At 51.0% G+C, this 21,860-nt stretch overlaps 1 protein-coding gene across 1 annotated transcript in view; it reads right to left on the bottom strand.

Annotated features, from left to right (window-relative positions):
- Positions 1–21,006, bottom strand: part of ADCY1 (adenylate cyclase 1) — a 102,655-nt gene extending 81,649 nt beyond the window's left edge. Inside the window, exons 1-2 of the mRNA XM_044920111.1 lie at positions 20,878–21,006; positions 3,573–3,691 (exon numbers count right to left, since the gene is read on the bottom strand). Coding sequence (XP_044776046.1) covers positions 3,573–3,691; positions 20,878–20,991 — 233 coding nt within the window. The 5' untranslated portion in view covers positions 20,992–21,006. The remainder of the gene's footprint in view (positions 1–3,572; positions 3,692–20,877) is intronic.
- Between the last annotated feature and the right edge of the window lie 854 nt (positions 21,007–21,860).

The raw sequence follows: 21,860 nt of genomic DNA, 5'->3' as shown, positions 1-21,860 counted from the left end.
CAGAGCTGGGCAAGTCTAAACAAGGGTGCCCACCCCCCAGCACAGCCTCCTTCCTGGACACTCTACAGCCATGAAGCCTCACGCAGCACATTGGTGCCGTCACTGTGATTTCTGCTGCATACAGAATTCCTGACTGTTTAGTTCAGCCCTGGAACGTGCCACCCCCAGCCCCCACCTCCACCACTCCCTATGAAAAATCACACGTTGGTCTTGTTGGCAGTCACCTGCATGTGACACATCACTTTTCTCCCACTTCTCTCCTAGTATCTGGCTTTTAAAGTTCGATTACGATGTGTCTGGGGGTGGCTCTCTTTGTGTGTGTCCTAACTGAGCTTCTTCGATGTGTAAGTGAGCGTTTTTCATCGAATTTGAGACATTTTGAGCCATATTTCTTTTCAAATATTCTTTCTGCCCCTTTCCTCTCCTCTGGGACTCATTATGGGTGTGTTGCTGGGCTGGCTGGTGTCCCTGGAGTCTCTGAGCCTCTGTTCTCTCTCTGTCACCCTTTTCTCATTCTGTTCATCAGGTTCCATGACCTCAACTGTCTGTCTTCAAGTTCACCAATTCTTTCTTCAACCTGCTCAAATCTGCTCAAGGTGGAGCTCCCCTAGTGACCTTTTCATTTTAATGTATATTTCAAAGTTGGAATTTCTGGAAGTCTTTCTCATGTTCCCCTTTATTTAGACATGGTTTGTTCTTTGAACATATTTAAAATGGGTGCTTTAGGGGTGCCTGGGTGGCTTAGTAGGTTTAGAGTCTGCCTTCGGCTTGGGTCATGATCTTGGGGTCCTGGGATGGAGCCCCACGTCAGGCTCCCTGCTCAGTGGGGAGTCTGCTTCTCCCTCTCCTTCTGCCTACCCCAATCTCTCTCTCAAATAAATAAATAAAATCTTTTAAAAATATATGTGATTTAGTTTTGTCTAGAAGTCCAATGTGTGGGCTTCCTCTGGGACAGCTTCTATTGACTGCTTTTTTCATTCCTGTGTGAGTCAAACATTTGTGTTTTCTTGCATGTTGCATATATTTTTATGGAAAACTGGATAATACAATGTGGCAACTCTGAAAATCAGAACCCCCCCCCCCACCTCAGGATTGGGGTTGTTCTTGTTGCTATTTATGTTGTTATTTGTTCAGTGACTTTTCTGACAAATCCTGTAAAGTGTGTTTTCTTTCTCATGTGGGGCCATTAAAATCTCTGGTTGGTTAGCCTAGTGGTCAGCTAATGACTGGACAGAAATTTCCTCACATGCCTACAGCCAGTAAGTCTTTCAGTCTTTGATGATGGGCACTCAGCCAGGCAGATTCCAACTCTTAGTCTGCTCTTCCTGCTTGCACACAGCCTCAAGGTCAGCCTCAAGACCTCAAGGACAGCCCGGGGTCCTCATGGTCTTTCCTGAGCACGCACACAGCTTTACCCTTGTGCACGGTCTTCTGATTCCCAGAAACATCCCCAGAGCCTTTCAAAGCACCTGACAGACATCTCGTTCCCCAGTTTTAAGTTTTTAGTGCTCTGCTGCTTGCCTCAGCTGCTTTCACTGTCTCTGACAGCTATGATGTTAAACAATTGTCACTGATTGTTTTTAACAAATGTCCCAGGGCAAAAACTGTTCACACTGAGTGTTGAGTCAGGTCAAATAAAGACAAGTCTTGAGCAAGGTTTTCCAGGGAATTCCCAGACAGTCAAATAATGACACAGTTCTCTGAGGATTTTTCAAAGCCCCAACCCCATTCTGTCCCCTCAGGTGGCTGTCAGTGGACAGGTTTTCCCTGTGATTGCAGCTACTGATTTTCAAAGCTATCATGGAGCTAAAAACGGTGGAACTGTGTAAGTCAGAACTCTACAAAGCTTGCTGTTTTTACCAAGATCTAGGCATTTTTCTTAAGTAAACATTCCTGGATTCCTGCAAGGCTTGGGCTCGTTTCCAGTGTCCTGACAATGTTGACTCTGACAGTTTTTGTCAGTATTGTCATTGCTTCTATGGAGGAGAGAATTTTCAGATGTCCTTACCCCACTGTTCCTGGTGGCATCAGCCTATCAGCTGCGAATGGTGTACCGACTTGGGACTTTAATCCTGGAGTGATGGGGACCAGTGAGGGACTCTAACAAGGACGGTGAGGAGAACAGTGAGATGTTCACATCTGGACTGGAGGAAGCCATCTCTCACCCTGGCTTCCCCTCGTACCTCAGAGCTGTCAGACCTGCACCTGCTGGGAATGAGGCACCTACCAGGGGATGTGGGTGGAGATTTTTCTGCCTCACAGGGAAACGGTGACTTTCCACATATGTGTCTGTTGTCCCAGGGCATCGTGCACCAGGCTCACCCCCAGCTGCTGCCCCAGGAGGTCCCTGACATCTGATGCCTTCCCTACTGTGGGTGCAGATGCTCTACACCCCTCCCCCCAGGCACTCCCTGGATTGTTCTGGTGGTCTGGTCTCAGCAGGGCGCTGAGTCATTGCGCCACGTCCTTACTCACGAAGGAGAGTCGGTGGGTGAATGAGAAGTCTAGGTGGATGTCAGAAGCAGCCAGTCCCAGGCCCGGCCCCAGCCCCACCACTCACGGGCTTCACTTTCAACCTCAGTTTCCTCATCTAAAGCGACAGTGCCTGCGCTGCCAGGACTGGGATGCTGGCCCCACACCCTGGGGCCTTAACCTCACTGGGCTCAACGTCCTCCACAGGAGGACAACACCGGTCCTTCCCGAGAAGCACAGCAGCGGGGTGAGCATGCTCAGCAGACAGCGGCTGGCCACTGTCTGAGCCACGGGTGGCTCGGACCCTGATGGGGAGGGGCCGGCAGCCGCAGGCCTTACTTAGCTCATTCCCGACGGACAAGCACCAGCTTGTGGGGACTCAGTCCACAGCACTCAACACAAAAAGAAGGAGGTTTTGATCCTGCGGTGTCTGCGGGGGCCCAGGGTCGTCCACCACCGCCTGCCTGACACTTATGGAAAGTGCAACACTCAGCTAGCGTAAGCACTCTTAAAGAGAAGGCACGATTGAGTGGAACCAAGTTATTTTTAGCTGCATCTTTAAAAACAAGCACACAAACCTCAGAGTGTGTCTGGGGCGAGCTGGTTCACCCGAGGACTGTTTCCTCACCTGCAAAATGGGAACACTCCCTACCTCCTGGGGCTGCCATGAGAGGAACCGAGTGAGGAAGAGGACGCCTACCCCAGGCCCTGGCACCAAGCGGAAGACTTGCCCACCATGCCAAGTCCCAGCCCATATTCCGCCACCCAAGCCAGGTCAGGGGCAGAGTGCCAACCCTCTGTCTAGCCCACGCAGGAAACAGGAGGTGAGAAATAGTGGGACAGAGCAGCCGCGACGCCCATCACCCAAGAATTCTCCAGCCCCACCTTCCATGGGACCTGCTTCCCAGCCGGCAGGTGCTCACCTGCGCCTCCCGACCCACACCTGGCCCCTCCTCCCCTCAAACGGGGGCCCCCCACCCCCGTCTGCCTGTGGCCTCCCCCCTCCTCCATCACCCCCACCCCCACCATCGCCTGCCATTTCCATCACCCTCACTTGAGCTCCCCAAGGCCCACCTCCGCCAGGCCAGCGTCAGCCCTACCTCACATTGTCATGCCGCTGGATGTAAATCTTGTGGAAAATCCTCTCGGGGGGCTTCAGGAAGTCCTCCTTCATCTCCATGGCAACATTCCGGGGCAGAAGGCTCATAAGCAGCCGCTCCTGGGCAGGAGAGACAGGCCCGTGTGATGCAGCGGGGCCCTCCCCGCCAGTCCTCAATCACTCCCCTGAGGGTGGTGCTGACGAGCTGCCCTGCGTGAGGGGCTGCAGACCCTCCTCATGTGCACCAGCATGCGGTCTGGTCCTGCAGATCCTGCCTGGCCCCCAAGCCCCGGCGGGTTGTGCCCAGGCCTGGCCTGTCATTACACAGGTGACTTGCTCCCCGAGCACTGGGAAGGGGCCGGCATCACCTCCAGAACACCCAGGCCACCATGGCAACCCTCCCCCGTTGCCCCCCCCCCACCCGTGTGCCCCAGCTGCACTAAGCAGAGGTCACAGGCAGGAAACACAGGATGGCCCGGCCTCACTCCCCACCCCACTGCCCAACACGGGCCTGAGAGGGACCTCAAGATGGGCTGTAGAAACCCATCCCCCAGGACCAACAGGGGTCCCCTGATCTCACAGAGACAAACAGACAACACTGCATTTCCCCCCTGGTCTTGTCTTCTGATTTCTTCCTTCTCTATGGGGTCAGATGTTTTCTCCCCCCCCCCCCCCCCCAGAGAATGGAATCAACATCTAGGCTTTTCCAGAGGAGCCTTGCTGCCCTGGAGACTCCATCGCTTTTTTGAGGACGCGGTTTCCTCATCCAGACCCTGCCTCTCTTCCTCCCCAGGGCCCTAGCCTGACCTCAACCCCACTGGCCCTCGACCAGCCGGCCTCACCTGCATCAGAGGCCCATCCCTTGGTCCCTCTCACTCCCCTTCCCACCCTGCTTTGGAAAGCAAAGGAGAGCGAGGCCTGGATCCACCCTGAGGTCCACACACACAGCTTCCAAAGGGACAGGCTCCGATGCAGAAGAGGGACCTCCCAATAGTGCAGTGGCCTATGGCCACTCTTGACATCGGATCAGCTGTGGGGAGAGGCCTCCGGGTCCCGGGAGAGCACACGACTCCAGACATGGAAGTGTCCAGGCTGAGCACGTGAGGACAGCCCCAGGGGCTCAAAAGCCCTGCACAGGGTGTGGGAGCTGCAGGAGACGGGGGTCTGGCCGGTGGAAGCTGACCCCCTGCTTGGCCGGGGGGCCTCTGGGACAAGACTGAGACACAGTCTGCAGTGGCTGGCGGTGCCGGAGCGGGAGAGAGCCGGGGCAGGGCTCGCTCGGGCCGCCACACGGACAGGCCAAGAGCAGCATCAGCAGCGCGAACACACCCAGAAGCTTCTGGAAATGCCGTGAGGCACAAGGTGGGGACACAGATGCAGCTGGACACTACAGAAGGCCACCCACAAAGGGCCCGAAAAACACACAGCTTCACACTCTCTCCAGGGGAAGACCCAATGTCATGGGGCCCTACACCCCAGGCCACCGAGCCCCGTTTAGGGGCTCAGGGGGTGACACCTACCCCCAAGTGCCCTGCACAGAGGGTCCCTGGGGAAAAGGATGGCTGCTGGGCCTTGCATCTCAGCTCTGCCTTTTTGGGTCAGTTCAGCCCTATTTGAATTCCATCACATCAGACAGGGAGACAGGCACACAGCTTCCTCAGCAGGTGCTCAGAGAAGGGGTCACTGTACTGCAGGGCCCACTGCCCACCATGCCTGCCACACCTCCGAGGCCCACAGCTCAGGGCGCGGCTCTTAAATCCCTCATCAGCACCTACAAAAACGCAACATCAGATCAAACAAGGGAGGCTGCTTCCCCCCGCGTTCATCACACTCTCCTCCCCATCAGTATTCTCCTAACGTCCTGGAACCGCTCTCTCTCTCTGAGGACCCAGGCTTTGGCACATCTCCGGGACCTGGTCTCTCCTCGCCTCAGCTGCCCTGCACGATCTGGAGTTAGGATAGGGAAACTGAGTCAGCCGCAGACCAAGGGCTGCACCAGGAGGGAAGGAGGACCTGAAAAGGCAGAGGGGACAGGAGGGCAATGTGCTGGGAATGCTGGGCAGTGCCCGGCAGGTGCTGGGAGAGAGGCGAGGGCAGACTGGCCACTGTCCCCGGACCCCTTCTCCACCTCTAGCATGATCGTCTAGCCCTTCACTCTCGTCTGGGGCTTGGTAACCTAAAATAAACACTTCATGGTCCAGCCTCTCCTCACAACTAGAGGTGGCCCACGAGATAGGGCTTGAAAGGTCACGTGGGAGCTACTGGAATGTTCCTAAAGACAGCCTGTTCTTCCTTGTCTCCCTCTGTTGCTGGGGATACAGTCATGATGTCTGGTTCTCTACCTACCTTCTTGATTCATGAGGATGAGGGCCATGCACTACCAATGGCAGACTAGTTAACAGATGGAGCCTGGGTTGTCAGGGTGGCATGGATCAGCTCTGCCACATCAACCATAAAGGGCCTCCCTGGAACCCATATGTGAGGGGGAAAGAGCGCCCTCGTTGTGCATAAGCCGTAGTCGTATGAAATTCCTAAGGGCAGGCTGTCCTTCTGACCAAAGGCTCAGCATCAGCTCCACCCACGAGATTAGCGATAGTACCTAAAGCCGACACACATAACCAGGAGTAAAAGCACGCAACCTTCCCACAGGGAGCAAAGCACCATCTGGCAAGATCAAGCACCCATCCCCGATTAAAAACAGCAAAACCTAGGACAAAGTCATTCTCTGACATCATAAAGATATTACCTGAAATCCACATCCAATCTCAAACCTAGCCCTAAAGCCCCAAGCAGGAATAAACACTGTGAACACTGCATCAGGAGCACACAACACTGATGCGTTCTAACCGGCAAAATAAAATACAAAGCCAGAAATCAAAAGGTCAGATTTATGAAGATGGAGCCTACAAAGTATCCATGGATCAGACAAAGCATCCCAGCATCTTATGAACATTACTACATTGCTCTTGACTATCAAAACGTGACTTCAAATAAATGTAGTATTCCTAAAAATCATTCGATCTTTAAGTAACAGTTGTGAGGACTCTGCTTCCAGGAGACTTTGTCCCCCTTCTCCCGCTATGTGTACTCAAGTCCTGGGTGTTACATGTGAAAGTCATGAGAAGACTCTGAAAGACAGAAGGAAGGAGGTACAGACGTGGGGACTGGGGAGCAGCCCAGAGGTGAGGCCCTAGGCATTCTGTTCACCTCATCCCCCAGACTGACTGCTGGAGACAGGGCAGCCCAGAAACATCCAGAAACACCAGCAGGCACCACAGTACGCTCCCCCCAAACCCAGCTCTCTCTGGCCAAAGGGCCAGGAGAGGGGCAGCCTCATGAGAGGAAAACTGTAGACAACAGCAGCCCTACTCCAGGCAAACAACCGAAACTCCTGCACATGTCCGCACTCCCCCCGCTGTGAGGAGACACCGAGCACACAAGGGTACCAGCAGCCCGGCCTTTTCCCTGCTGCTCAGAGTCAGGGGAGACCAAGGGCTCTCCTGCTCCTCCCTCCCAGGCAGGAGCCAGACCCCCTCTCCAGCATGGCAGTAAGGTGGAACCACCACGAGCCCCAACAGAGGCCCAGTGTGGCGCCCAGACTTTCCACCACACCTGGAAGTGTCAAGGTGGTGGCCCCTTTCCCTGCCAAGTGAAGTCACAGAAAACCAGCGAAAACACAAGGTCCAGACAAGACCCAGAGTCTCACACACAATACTCCAAATGTCCAGGTTCCCATCGAAAACCACTCAGCATCTCAGAACCAGAACAGTCTCAACAAGTGAATAAAGACAATCAACAAACAGCAACACCAAGATGAACAGAATAATCAGAATAACTAACAAGATTTTAAAGCAGCTCTTGTAAGAATAATCCAATGAGCAGCCACAAACACACTTGAAAAAAAGAAAAAAAAAAAAAAAACTCCAGCAAAGAGAAAGAAGAAACAAAAAAAAATAAAATGGAAATTTTAAAACAGAAAAAAAATAATGAAAAAAAAAGGTCGACAGGTGGTAGAGAACAGAGGAAAGCCCAGTGACCTTGCAGGCAGAATGAAAGAAATTGCCCAAACTGAAAAAATGGAGCAAATAGACTAGGGGAAAAAATCCCCAGAACACAGCAACCCATGGGACTGTAATAGAAGATCCAACATTCATGTCAATGGAATCACCAAAGACAAGAAAGAAAATGGCTATAAAAAGTATTCAGAGAAATAATGGATGAAAAGTCCCTAAATTTAACAAAGATGTAAACCTCCACACTTGGGAAACTGGGAAGACCCCAATGCAGACAAACCAAAGAAATCCACACCAGGACACAACATAGTCAAATGTTAGAAAACTAAAGACAACAGACAAGCCTTCACAGCACTGAGAGAGTAACAATGCCTCTCCCACAGAGGAAAGACAGTTTGAATTAGAACAGATTTCTCATCAGAAATCATGCAGGCCATGAGAAGGTGGCACGTTTTTTGAGTGCTGAGAGAAAAGAACTGTCCACCCAGAACCCTTCAGGAATGAAAGAAATCAAGATGCCCTCAGACAAGGGGAAAGTATGAGGATTTGTCACCAGCAGTCCTGCCCCAAAAGAATGGCTGAAGGAAGTCCTTCAACCAGAAAGAAAAGGAGAAAAGGAAGAATCTCTGGGTATCAGGAAGGAAGGAAATAACATGGTATGAACAAAATTACACATGAGTACAATATATTTCCCTTCTCCTTTATGTGCTGGTTGAAGCAAGATTTACAGCATCGCATGGTGTGGTTCTAAATGTATGCAGAAGAAAGATTTAAGACAGTTTTGTCACAGATGAGGTTGAAGGACATGGAGGGGGGTTTCTGCACCTCACTCTATCTGGTAAGATGTCAACAACAGTAGAAAGTGATGTTATGTGCATAGAGTGTAAAACCTCCCATGGCACTGAGAAAGATAGGCACTCAAGGGCACAATAATAAATCAAAACTGAATTCTAAAAAAAAGTTCAAGTAACACGCAGAAAGGCAGGGAAAAGAACAGAGAAGAAAACAGAAAACAAAACATAAAATGAAACATTTCATTACATGAAAAATAAGTGTTCTAAACACACAAAAGACAGACATTGGCAGACTGGATTAAGAAAGCATGACCCAGCTATATGGAGTTGCCAAGAAACTCACATATAAAATAGGCTGAACAGAAAAGGATGGAAAAAATACACCATGCAAACACTGATCAAAAGAAAACAGGAGTGTCTGTTTTACTATCAGATAAACTAGACTTCAAGGAAAAATACTGTAAGTCAGAAAGGGACACTACATATGATAAAAGTCAATCCACCCAGACACAGCAATCCTAAATATGCATGCACCAAACAACATAGCTTCAAAATATATAAACCAAAACCTGATAGGACCAAAAGAAGAAAGGGACAAATCTGCAATGTTAGCTGAAGACTTCAATACCCCATATATCAATAGGTGATAGAAAAGCTGGACAAAGCTCAGCACTGATACAGAAGCACTCAAGAAGACCATCAGCCAACAGTATGTAATCAACAGTTATAAAACACCTCACCCAAGAAGCGCCGAATACACATTCTTTTCAAGCACCCACAGAAGACCCACCAAGACAAGCCATATCCTGCCTGGATCATGACACAAACTTCAGCATATTTAAAAGAATTCAAATAATAGTTTATGGAAAATCATGGACTCCAACTAGAAATCAATAGCAGAAAACAACAGAAAAACCCCCAAATATTGAGAAATTAGGCAAAATAATTCTAAGCAATCCAGGAGTCGAAAGGATATCCTAAAGGAAAATTTTAAAAATACAAAGAACTGAATGAAAGTGAAAATACAACATATCAGTATCTGTGGCATGCAGCTCTGAAAGGGAAATTTATGAGACGATAGGCTTGCATTAAAAAAGAGAAAATTCTCAAATAAATAATCTAAGCTTCCTTCTAAAGAAACTAGGAAAAGAAGAGCAAGATAAACCAAAATTAGAGGAAGGAATAGCATAGTAAACACAAGAAGAAATCAGTGAAACTGAAAACAGGAGGAAAAAAAGAAAACAAAAACAAAATCAATGAAACAAAAATGTGATCCTTCAAATATATCAATAAAATATATAAACCTCTAGAAAAACCAGTGAGAGAGAAAGAGAGAGAGACAGATGTGACACAAATAAACAAAATCAGGAAATACATCACTACAGACCCTGCAGACACCAAAAGGATAAAGGGAATAGTAGCAAATCTTCACACATAAATTCGACAATTTCAAAGAAATGGACAAACTTCTCAAAAAGCACAAACCACTACAACTCACCCAATAAGAAATAAATACTGTGAATAAAATATTTGAATAGCTCTGTAATCTATTAAGTAAACTGAATTCTTAATTTAAGAACTCATATAAAAGAAATCTCTAGATCCAGATGGTTTTACTAAATATGTCTACCAACTGCTTAAAGAAGAATTAACAGCCATTTTACCTATAATCATCCAGAAAATATCAGCCTTAGAAAGATTTTTCTAGATATGTCTCCTCATGCAGGGGAAACAAAAGCAAAAATAAATTATTAGGGCTATACCAAATAAAAAGTTTTGCACAGCAAAGGAAGTAATTAACAAAATGAAAATGAAATGAAACCCACTGAATGGAAGAAGATATTTGCAAATGATAGCTTCAATAAGGGGTTAATATCCAAAATATATAAACAAAAAATAAAAAAATATATATATCCAAAATATATATAAATTTGCAAATGATAGCTTCAATAAGGGGTTAATATCCAAAATATATCAAAAAAGCCAAATAATGCAATTAAAAATGGGCAGAGAATCTGAATATATAATCTCAAAAAAAGACATACAGATGGCCAAAACCACAATGAGATATCACCTTACACCAAGCGAACACATCCTAATTCATTATATAAAGTTAATATTATCTGACACCAAAACGGATCAAAATAAAAAGAAAACTACAGACCAATGTCTCTGGAGAATACAGATGTAAAAATCCTTAACATGATATTAGCATATCAGCAATACATAATAACACCTGACCCAAGTTTAATCAGGGGACACAATGCTAGTTCAATATTGAAATATCAATCAATGTTATATACCATATCAACAGGATAAAGAATAAAAATCACCTATCTCCACTTGTGGTGAGCATAGCACATACTATAAATTATAGTATAGTTTATAAACTATAAACTTGTCAAATCACTATGTTCTACACCTGAAACTAATGTAACACTGCACATTGTTGCACATTGTAATGACGTTGCAACTATAACATATACTTTAAAAGCTATTTTTTAATCACATAACCATTGATTCAGAAAAAGAACTTGATAGGGCGCCTGGGTGGCTCAGTCGGTTGAGCGACTGCCTTCGGCTCAGGTCATGATCCCGGGGTCCTGGGATCGAGTCCCGCGTCGCGCTCCCTGCTCTGCGGGTAGCCTGCTTCTCCCTCTCCCACTCCCCCTGCTTGTGTTCCCTCTCTCGCTGTGTCTCTCTCTGTCAAATAAATAAATAAAATCTTAAAAAAAAAAAAAAAAAGAAAAAGAACTTGATAAAATTCAACATCAATTACTGATGAAACTCTCAGAAAAATACGAAGAGAGGGTAACTTCCTCATCTTGATTAAAAAAACATCCAGAAAAAACCTACAACTAGTATCACACTTAATGGTGAAATAACTAAACACTTTCACCAGTATCAAGCCAAGGATATCTGCTTTTCCCACTTTTATTCAACATATAGCACTGGAAAGCACAGTCAGTGAAAGAAGGTAAAAAAGGGAAATAAAAGACATACGCACTGGAAAAAAAGGAAATAACCCTGTAAATATTTGCAGATAACATGATGGTCCACGTAAGAAATATGAAGGACTGAAAAACCATGTGAAAACAAAACAATATCAAAAAAACAAAAACAGAAACAAAAGCTCAGAAGATTGCAGGATACAAGATCAACATACAAAAATCAGTTGCATTTCTATATACTAAGAATGACCACATGGACAATGATATCAAAAATACAATTTATCATTTACAATCATTCAAAAAATGGAATCGATAGGGGTGAATATATCAAAACATATATAGGACTTGCATGCTGAAAACTACAAAACACTGGTTAAAGAACTTTAAAAAGATCTAAATAAATGGGGAGACATACCATGTTCATGGACTGGGAGACTCAGAACAGTAAAGATGTCAATACTCCCCAAATTGATAGGCTTATCACAAATCCTATCAAAATCCCTGCAAAGATTTTAGTAGACATAGGCCAGATTATTCTAAAACTTATATAGAAAAGCAAAGAAACAATAATAACTGAAATCATTTTAAAACAGAACAACAAGGTGGAGGAATCACTCTACTTGATTTTGAGATTTATTATATAGCCACAATTATCAAGACTGTGTGGAAGGATAAACACACAGAGCAAAGGGACAGAACACAGTCCTTGGAAATAGACTCACACGAATGCACCCAATTGATTTTTGACAAAGGTACAAAAGCAATTCAGTGGAGGAGGTATACAGGACTACCATACAATCCAGCATTACTTATAACAGCCCAGGCATGTAAACAACCTAAGTGTGCCTTGATGGATGAATACCTAAAGTATGGTACATATATACAATGGAATATTATTCAGTCATAAAAAAGAAGGAAATCCAGTCATTTATGACAACACAGATGGACCTATGGGGTATTACACTAAGTGAAATAAGTCAGACAGAGAAAGACAAATACTGTAGAGTCTCAGTTACATGTGGAATCTTTAAAAACTGAACTCACAAATACAAAGAACAGATTGGTGGTTGCCAGAGGTCAGGGGGTGGGGGGGCAAAGTGGGCACGGGGCAGGAGGGGGTCAAAAGGTACAAACTTCCAATCATAAAATAAGTAAGTTCTGGAGATGTGATGTACAGCATGATGATTGTAGCTAACCATACTGAAGACTTGAAAGTTGCTCAGAGTAGATCTTAAATGTTCCCATCAAGAGAAAAAAAAAAAGTATAACTATGTGAAGTGAAGGATGCAGCTAAACTTATTGTGGTGATCACCTCACAACATATACATATACCAAATCATTATGTGGTATGCTAAACTTATATGATGTTATATGTCAATTATATCTCAATAAAACTAGCAATGGAGGACATACAGCATTTTCAACAGATGGTGTTGGAGCAACTGGACAACCACAGGCAAAAAAAAAAAAAAATGAGCCTGGATCTAAACTTCACACATGATGCAAATATTAACTCAAAATGTATCAGATATTTCAACATAAAATATAAAACTTTAAAACTTTTAGAAAACACATAAGAGAAATCTTTGGGATCTAGGGCCAAAGAGTTTTAGACTTGACACCAAAAGCACAATTCATAAAAGGGCAAGTTGACAAACCCAACTTCATCAAAATCAAAACCATTTGTTCTGCAAAAGACCTCATTAAGAGGATGTAAAAACAAGCAACAGACTGGGAGGAAATATTTGCAAACCACATACCTCCCAAAGAACTAGTATCTATAATATATAAAGAACTCTCACAGCTCAAGAATAAAAGCTAGATGATGATGATGATAGAAAAACAGATGATAGATATGATAGATAGATAGATAGATAGATAGATAGATAGATAGATAGATAGATAGATACATAGATAGAAAATAGACCGATAGATCATAAACAGATAGACAATACATAGATCCATCAGTTAGAAAATGGGCAAAAGACATCAACAGACATTTCTCCAAAGAGGACACAGAGATGGCAAATAACCACATGAAAAGATGTTCACCATCACAGCCACTAGGGAAATGCAAATTCAAGTCACCCTGACACATCAGTACACACCTATCAAAAGTGTTACAACAGCCAACAGCGACACAGCACCCGCCAGCGAGGGTGCAGAGAAACGGGTTTTTTTGGGAGTGAAAAATAATCCAAACACTCTAGAAAGCAGCCTCACGATTTCCCAGTAAACTAAACACGCAACTAGCACACGACCCAGCAACTGTACTCCCAGACGTTCACGCCAGAGCAGTGAAGACTCACGTTCACACAAAAAACCACAGGAATGCTCATAGCAACTTTGTTCGTGATCGCCCCAAACTGAAAACCACCGAGATGTCCTCCAACAGGAGAGCGGTCAGGCCAACGGTGGTCCATCCACACCACGGAACACAACTGAAAGAAAAGGGGGCGAGCCACTGACACACCAAGAACCTGGATGGATCTCCGGCGGACGGTGGAAAATGCCAGCCCCGAAAGTGTACACACTGTAGGACTCCACGCACAGGACGTCCCTGAGATGACACATTTACAGACACAGACAACAGATCGGCAGTTGCCAGCTCCAGGATGGAAGTGGGGAGGAGGTGCGGGGGTGCACGCGGTGGCGGCATGTTCTGTGTCTTGGCCGCACCTGTCAGTCTCCTGCTGTTGGGGAAGCGAGGTGAAGGGGACATGGGGTGCCTCTGTCTTGTTGCTCACGACCACATGTGCATCTGTAATTAGCGCAAACTAAAAAGACTCCATGAAGAGAAAACAATGAATTGGGTGTGAAAACCCTCACACATTGCTGGTGGGAACGGAAAACAGTAAAGCCGCATTCGAAACGCGTAGCAGTCACCCCGTGACCCACGGTTCCACTCCTGGCCGAGGACCCCTCCTCCATCGGCCCAGGCCTGCTTCTCCACCTCCAGCTGCACCAGTGTGATTTCACGTGGCACCCGGGAAAGAGGCCCCGGAAGGAGCTCTGAGGCCGGGGGCTCACCCAGTCCTGGGCACCGCGAGGCCTCTCGACCGCGACCCAGCCGGCCGGCCTCTCCTCACCTTCAAACCACGCACCCGGCTTCTGCATGAACTTGGCAGGTGCCACGCACTGAAGTGTGTCCCCTCAAAATTCCTGGGTTGAAGTCTTAATCTCCCATGTGACTGTATTTGGAAAAAGGGCTTTCAGGAGGTAATTAAGGTTTAATGAGGCCAAAGGGTGGCATCCTAATCTGACAGGACCAGCATCCTGCTAAGAAGAGAATGTGGTATCTCTCTTTGCACACGAGCACCGAGAAAAGGCCATGCGAGGGGTTTTAAGAACTCAGTGGGATGCACCTGCCTCTTGTGCAGGTAGAAATGAAGCATCAGCAGGAAGGAGGGATGGTCGCCCTGTTCCCATGGGACCACCCACCACGAGCCCCCTGCATGCTCGGCCGAAGGAATGCTGGGCAGGCCCTGCTTTCCAGAGCTGGATCTTGCAGGAGGAGGGATGGAGGGTGTCCCAGGCTGCCCCTGCCCCACGACCCAAGTCAGAAGGTCTGGTGCCGGCCTGAGCCAGGGGCGCTGCAGGGGGCATGGGGCGGAGCACGGTGGCCTCAGCTCTGCTTCCACAGAGTCCAGGCAATCATGGGGATGACAACACAGGGGGTCGTGCCAGCCCCTGCCGAGCCTCATACACTGCACATCGACGCACCAAGGGGTCCAGACAAAACCCGCTCCCCGCTCGGCATCAGGAGGCAAAGGGCCTCGGGGTGGCCACACCCACAAACACAGCACTGGGAGCAGGGGCCACTCCCCATGTGTGTGTGCGACCTGCATGTCAGCGACTCTGGAGGGTCACCCTGCGTGTGCATCCCCAGGACAGGTAGGGCGGGAATGGCGCCCTCCCTGAACACCCACATGGCTCACGGGTGAACCCCCAGACCTGGAGATGACTATTAGCACCAAGTCGACAAGTTAGCAGTCACGGGGTTGCCAAATCCTTCGTTTTCTTCTTGAATCAGTTTCGAGAGTGGACACCTTGTGGGAATTCACACATCTCGTCTAAGTGTCCAAATCTTCTGGTATCAGTGCATCCTGAGTGTTCCCCTAGTATCTATTTTTAGCCCGGCCCTGTCTGCAGCCACGTTTCCCACCCCTGAGACCTCTGTGTGCCCACTCTTTCTTCCCGATCAGTTGCTCTAAGACTTTCGTATTTCAAAGACTCAACGTTGGACACTTTTGTTCTGAAAGGGAAAGACCCCTGTTAAAGGACCCTCCCAGTCCTTTTGGAGGATCTGACCTCGGGGATCTGTGAGCCCAAGCCCTCTGCTGAGCCTAGCATGGCTCAGGACACGCGGGGCTGGAGAGGGGGTGTGGCTGGTCTGGGGGTTCCTGGGCTTCAGCCAGCTCTGCCACCAGCTACCCTGTCCCTCACCTCGTTGTCCCTCCTGAGTCAGAAATTCCCTGAGCCAGCCCCAGGTTTGCAAAACGGAAGAAAGTCCTTACAGGTTGCACACAAAGCAGAAGCCTGAAATCGGGGTGTGAACTCAGGCAGGAAGAACTTTCTGGATCACGCACCTCCTTGTGCTTGGCCACGACCCTGCAAAAGGGCCGTGGCCGCCAGCGTCAGTGCTGATTTGGTGGGAGGGGTGGTCTCCACACACCCAAGTCCCTCCCAAAGGAGTCAGCCTCGGGGACACTGACAACTCGGGGAGCTTCTCCAACGTATGGCAGAGAAGCTTCTAGAAGTAGAGGAGGCGTCCAGTGCAGCAAACAGCCCTGCCCACCGTCTCCGAGACCCCGTGGCTCCACCAGCAGGGCAGGAGATGAACACACACTCAGGTTCTGTGGGCAGAGCTGGGTACTTTCTTCTAGATTGGTCTCCGCAAACAGAAGGCTGTTCGTTCTAAATGACACGGGGGGAGGAGAGTGATCAGCAGCTCCTCCCTGGGGGCATCCCAGGCACCGAACACCCTACAACCTGCACCAAAATGGCACTGACCAACGTGGAGCAAGAAGGTGTTGGCATCAGATCGGCAAACAGTGGGCAAGAGCCCGCCAGCCCCAGATTCCAGAGCAGAGCCGTGCATCCCAAGGTGTCCTGTCCCGCCGCTGGGACAGGCAGGGTTCTAACCCTGGGGGTTTGCATCTCAGGGCGGGCCCTGCTCTCCCCTCCCGCTTGCCCCTCCCACAAGCCTGGTGGCTGGGGGTGTCACCCAAGCCAGGCCCGTCCTGCGGACACAGCCCCCGGGAGGGGGAAGCACCTGGTTTGCACTCTGACACACAATGTCTCCTGTTCTAGGAAGCTTCCCATCTCGGCCCTGCTGGGTGCACACTCATGGCCCCCACCCCTGCCTCCAAGTTCTTACCTCTGCCTGACCCCTGCTCCTTCCTGCCAGTACCCGTCGGAGCCCTGCATGCAACCGCGTGCACACACCTGCCTGCCCCCCCATCTCCCATGTCCTCCCAGCTGAGGCCACAACAAATGAAGGACCCCCCTCAAAGACCACCACGCACCACGCACATGGGCCTCGGCTTCTCTGCTTATGCTCTTCCCCCAGCTCACATCACCCAGGACCCCATTCCTAAACCCAACCCCCCCAACATCTGCCACCTCCTGCAGAAGCCAGGGGGCTCACCTGCCACCACACAGTGGTCATTCCAGAGCTGCACACCCCAGCATCCTCTCCCAGAACCAAAGCATGTCCCCTCAGGACCCCCTCCCAGAATCAGGGTGCATCCCCCCAGGACTCCCTCCCAGAATCAGGGTGCGACCCACCAAGGCCCCTCCCAGAATCAGGGTGCATCTCCCAGGACCCCCTCCCAGAATCAGGGTGTGTCCCCCCGAGACCCCCTCCCAGAATCAGGGTGCGTCCCTTCAGGACCCCCTCCCAGAACTGGGGCATATCCCCCGGACCCTTTCTCAGAATTGGGGTGTGGCCCCAGCACCCCCTCCTGGAATCGGGGTGCATCTGCCAATATCCTCTCACACATCACCAGGGTGCCCTATTACGGGCTCGGGATCTGGAAAAGGCCCTAGAAGCTGCTATTAAATTGAATTCTTTGCTAATTGAGTCAAACATGAAAACACACACAGACCGTGACCAGGCCATTCGGTCGGGGGTCCCTCAGCTGGCCTCAGCACCTCCTGCTGTCCTGGGCCTGCCGGGCGGTCCCCAGGCAGTGGGAGGCACCAGGTGCCTGCAGGTACTTGAGAGCCCCCGAGAGGCGGCCAAGCCCATCTGAGCAAGCCCATCTGAGCCATCCCAGAGACTGGGCTTCATGAGCTAAAAGCAGCCGGGCCGGCAGGAGGCAGGGAGTGACCCCGAGGTCAGGGGACGGGGCAGCCCAGAAAGCCATTGCTGTGTGAGGGACCAACCCACAGGCTGCAACAGGAAAGGCGTGCGGGTCAAGGTCCTGACTCAGCCAGTCTTGGGACGGCCAGGGACGCACGGAAATGACCTGTCCGCACTCACCCTCCTGTTCCTAAAGCACCAGATGAAACCACCAAGAGAAACAACTGCTATGTTTGAAAATAGAAACAACTGCATTTTTACACAAAGAAAAGCAAGGCCAGGGAAACAGAGCTAGGGACACAGGGATCCCTCCTGAAGAAGCACCGGCCTCCCCACAGTGAGTGGCTCGTTCGCACCCACGGGCACAGTGAGAGCACGGACCGGGAGGGATGCAAACGCACACGCCACGGAGAAGCACGTGAACACGTGGAGAAGCGGCCATCTGCATTACTGAACGGCCAGGAGGCACAGACCTAACACACAGTGGGGGACGGAGAAAGAGGACCAGACTCATCGCTGGGGCCGCGCCCCAGAACCCCGACCACCGGGCCCACCTCAGCCTTCCCACCCACAGATGGCGGGCCCTCCAGAGCCGAGCGTCATCGGGGGTAACTTATAAAATGGAGCATAGCATTATTTGGAAAAGACCCCCAAGCCCAGGCAGAGAAACGACGTCATATTTGCCCTCTCAACAACATAACCGAGGAATACGTCCAGTCTACGTGAACAAAGATGCTCGTGAGGAGTAACATTTTTAAAACATGGAGTCTGCTGAGAACACAGTCACACACGCACAGGGAAAAGGAGCAGCTACCTCAAGTTACAGTTACAGCACTGGTGGACCCGTCCATGGGAAAATGCAGAAAATAGAATTATCCAGACAACATGACAACGATACGGGAAAAGAAGATGCACAAAGACCAAACCTGGAGGACACAGAGCGCAGTCTCACTGGGCTGACGGGATTGGGTGGCATTTACCGTGTCGCAGATTTCCCAAGTGAGAACACCAGCCCCGAGCCTCCGCGAGTCTGGGCGCACTCCTCTGCGGGACGAGAAAACACGCCCTTGCTGGCGGAGCTGCTCTGGACCCGCATGAGATGGCACACGCAGAGCGCCGTGCTGGGCCCACAGCCGCCGTGACAGCAGGAGTGCGCGTGACCGCTGGCTCCCGGGGCCAGTGCGGTCCACACGGCGGCCACACGGCGGCCACACCGCGCCACGAGTCTGTGCACGGAAGCGCGGTCCACACGGCGGCCACCACGTTAGCATCGCACACGGCCGACCCCCGGTTGGGGGGTGCACTCAGCCTTAGGAGACACGTTAGGGCCGGAAGCTTACACAGTCCACAGAAAAGGCCGCCAACGTAAGAGAAGAAATGAAAATAGACACACAGCGAGCAAGGAAAGACACTGGAAAGGAAATGCAGAGGAGACAGAAACCAGGAGGAAAAGCAAAGGAAGGTTCAGAAGGACACGGGAACGGCCCCAAATGTCACTTCTTCCAGGACATCGGGGAGGCGACAAAAGGGGGATGACGACGCTACACTCGAGCGTCTCAGAAGCGGTTAAAAGCCTCTCCATTGGTGGGGGTGACACCGCAGCAGACATGCTCAGGGCGCAGCCCCCGAGACTCACGATCATACACACGTGTGTGCATGCACGCACACGCACACACTTAGACACTCACGGCCACGCACGTGCATGCTCACCTCCACACACTTATACAGTTACATGCACACTCCCACACGTGCGGACACACACACACATCCACATACAGCTGCACACACGCGCACACTTGTACTCACACCCACACACGCACACTTGTACTCACACACACACACATGTACACACACATATGCACATGCAGACCCAGTTATGTGTACGCACATTTATCCGCACGCATACACACACATCCACACGATCCCCACATACATACACACACATGCACACACGCATGTACAGAGACCTCGGCATGCACAGAGTCCACATGGATGCAAACCCACACACGTACATACACACATAGACACACACACGCACACACATGCATATCACATGTGCACATACATCTACACACAGATCTATAACTCCCACGGACGAGTCCATCCACAGACACACACACACGACCTAAACACACGTACGTCATCTGCTTCTAAGCCGTAACCCACCTTCACTGTAAACACTAGGTATCGTTAGAGTATCTATAAATAAACACACGCGCGTGGGTGTTTTAAGTGTGCAGCCCATACTCCGCGCCCTGCGCTCGAACCCAGCGGGCTCTCGAGTACCAAGCAATCCCATCTGCCACCCCTACGAGCACAAGGCTCGGTCACCGACACTCTGGTAAAGCAGAGCCTGGGACCCCCCCCCCCATTACGGGCCTTGTCTGGAGCTCCCAGACCATGCCGTGGGCCCAGGACAGCAGCGGACCGGGAGACACCACTGACAGGGACAAGCCCAGGGACACGCGGCTGACAGTGGCTCTGGGCGGTGGGAACCGGTCCAGCTCACCCTCTAGACTGGGGTGGGTGGTCCCGTTGCCCCAGCAGGCTGTGGCAAGAGCCGGGCAGGTGCACCCCAGCTTCACAGCCCAGCGGCTGGTGCACGGTCACCATGACGACCACCGTCACAGGGACACCCTCAGGGTCAGGGGAGGCTTCGCCTCGCGGTGGGTCACTCTGGCCGGCAGGTCACGGCCCACCACATCTGCGCCAGGGCCGGCCAGGACCTGCCTCATCCCCCCGCCACCGCCCCCCAGCTCTGCGGAAACGGATTCCAGCTGAATCCCACCCCAACACCCGTCCCCCCCAAGCAAAACACCCCCCACTCCGTGCTTTCAAGCAGCTCAGCCCCCTCCAGGGCAACAAACCCACGGGGTGAGCTCTGCAGCTCTCCCTGACTCCTCCCAGACCTACAGCGTCACCTGGGCGCACCTGTCTCACCAATGGGGAAACTGAGGCTGGGGGCCACACAGCATGGCAGATCCTGCATCTCCAGGTCTAGGGAGGCCCCACTGCCGCTGCCCTGTCTCCTCGGCGGGGGGCCAACCTGGGCTAGATGTCCCTAACCATCCTCACCCTGTGTTCTGTGCTCCCCACCTTGTGCTCCCTGCCCCGCAACCCAGGCCCGCACTCCCTCCTCCACACCCCCCACCCAACTCTGTGCTCCCCACCCCGTGCCCCCTTCCCCCACCCCCTGCTCCCCACCACCCTGCATCCCCACCGCCCCGCGTCCCACACCAACCTGCTTCTCGTTCTCGTCCTCCAGCCTCAGCCGGTCTTCGATGCAGTTCCGGGCCTGCAGGAAGGCTTTCCTTTGGGAGCGTTCGGCCAGGACCCTCACAAACACCCCATACATGTTCACGCTGAGGAAGAGCAGGGCGTTGGCACCGAGCTGGAAGGGAGAGAACACAGAGCACCATGTGCGTGGGGCGCTAGCTCGGCAGAGGCTCCCACACCCTCCGACGGGCAGCCCGTGGAACGACCACGCTGCCCAGGGTGGCCGGGGCGCCGGCCGGACCCACCGTGCACAGCTGACTTCCTGCAGTCACATAGCAGACCAGCATGCAGGGAGCGCCCCCCAAATTCACGTGCAAGCCTGCCGCCCAGCACCCCAGAGTGTAGCTGCATTTGGACATGAGGTCTTTCGAGAGGTAATTATGTTAAAACGAGGTCACTGGGGAGGGCCGTGTGACTGGCATCCTCCTAAGACGAAGGGCCCAGGACACAGAGGTGCATGCATGCACGAGCCTGTGAGGACCCGGGGAGGAGACGGCGTCTATGCCCAGGCAAGGCCTCGGGACGACCAGCCCCCACACTCCAGGACCCGCAGGTCCGGCCTCCAGGCCTGGGAGGGACAGAACTCTGCTGCTCAGGCTGCTGGGCTGGGCTGCGCGTGACAGCCACCCCAGGACACCAGCCGAGAAAACACGACGCCGGGAGGAGCAGATGCTCCCGAACCAGGCAGCGAAGGGAAGCCGATTAGAAGCAAAAGGAAGAAAGGACCACCTCATACGCGAGCACGAAGCGAGCACTTGAGATGAGTGACCATCCAGGGAACGCAGCGTCCAGAGCTCCCTGCTCGGCCCACACCCCTGGGCTCCCACTCCCTTCAAAGGATGGGAATCGAGGAAGGGGCCAGCGAGAAAGACCCGCCTGGGGCGCCAGCCACAGCCCAGACTCGGAGGCTCGCATCTGCTGGACCAGGAAGGGAGCCTTGCAGAATGT

Source organism: Neomonachus schauinslandi, chromosome 12 (assembly GCF_002201575.2).
Source record: "Neomonachus schauinslandi chromosome 12, ASM220157v2, whole genome shotgun sequence".
Lineage (NCBI taxonomy): Eukaryota > Metazoa > Chordata > Mammalia > Carnivora > Phocidae > Neomonachus > Neomonachus schauinslandi.
Note: the sequence above shows the minus strand (reverse complement) of the source record. Positions and strands in the feature narration are given on the sequence as shown.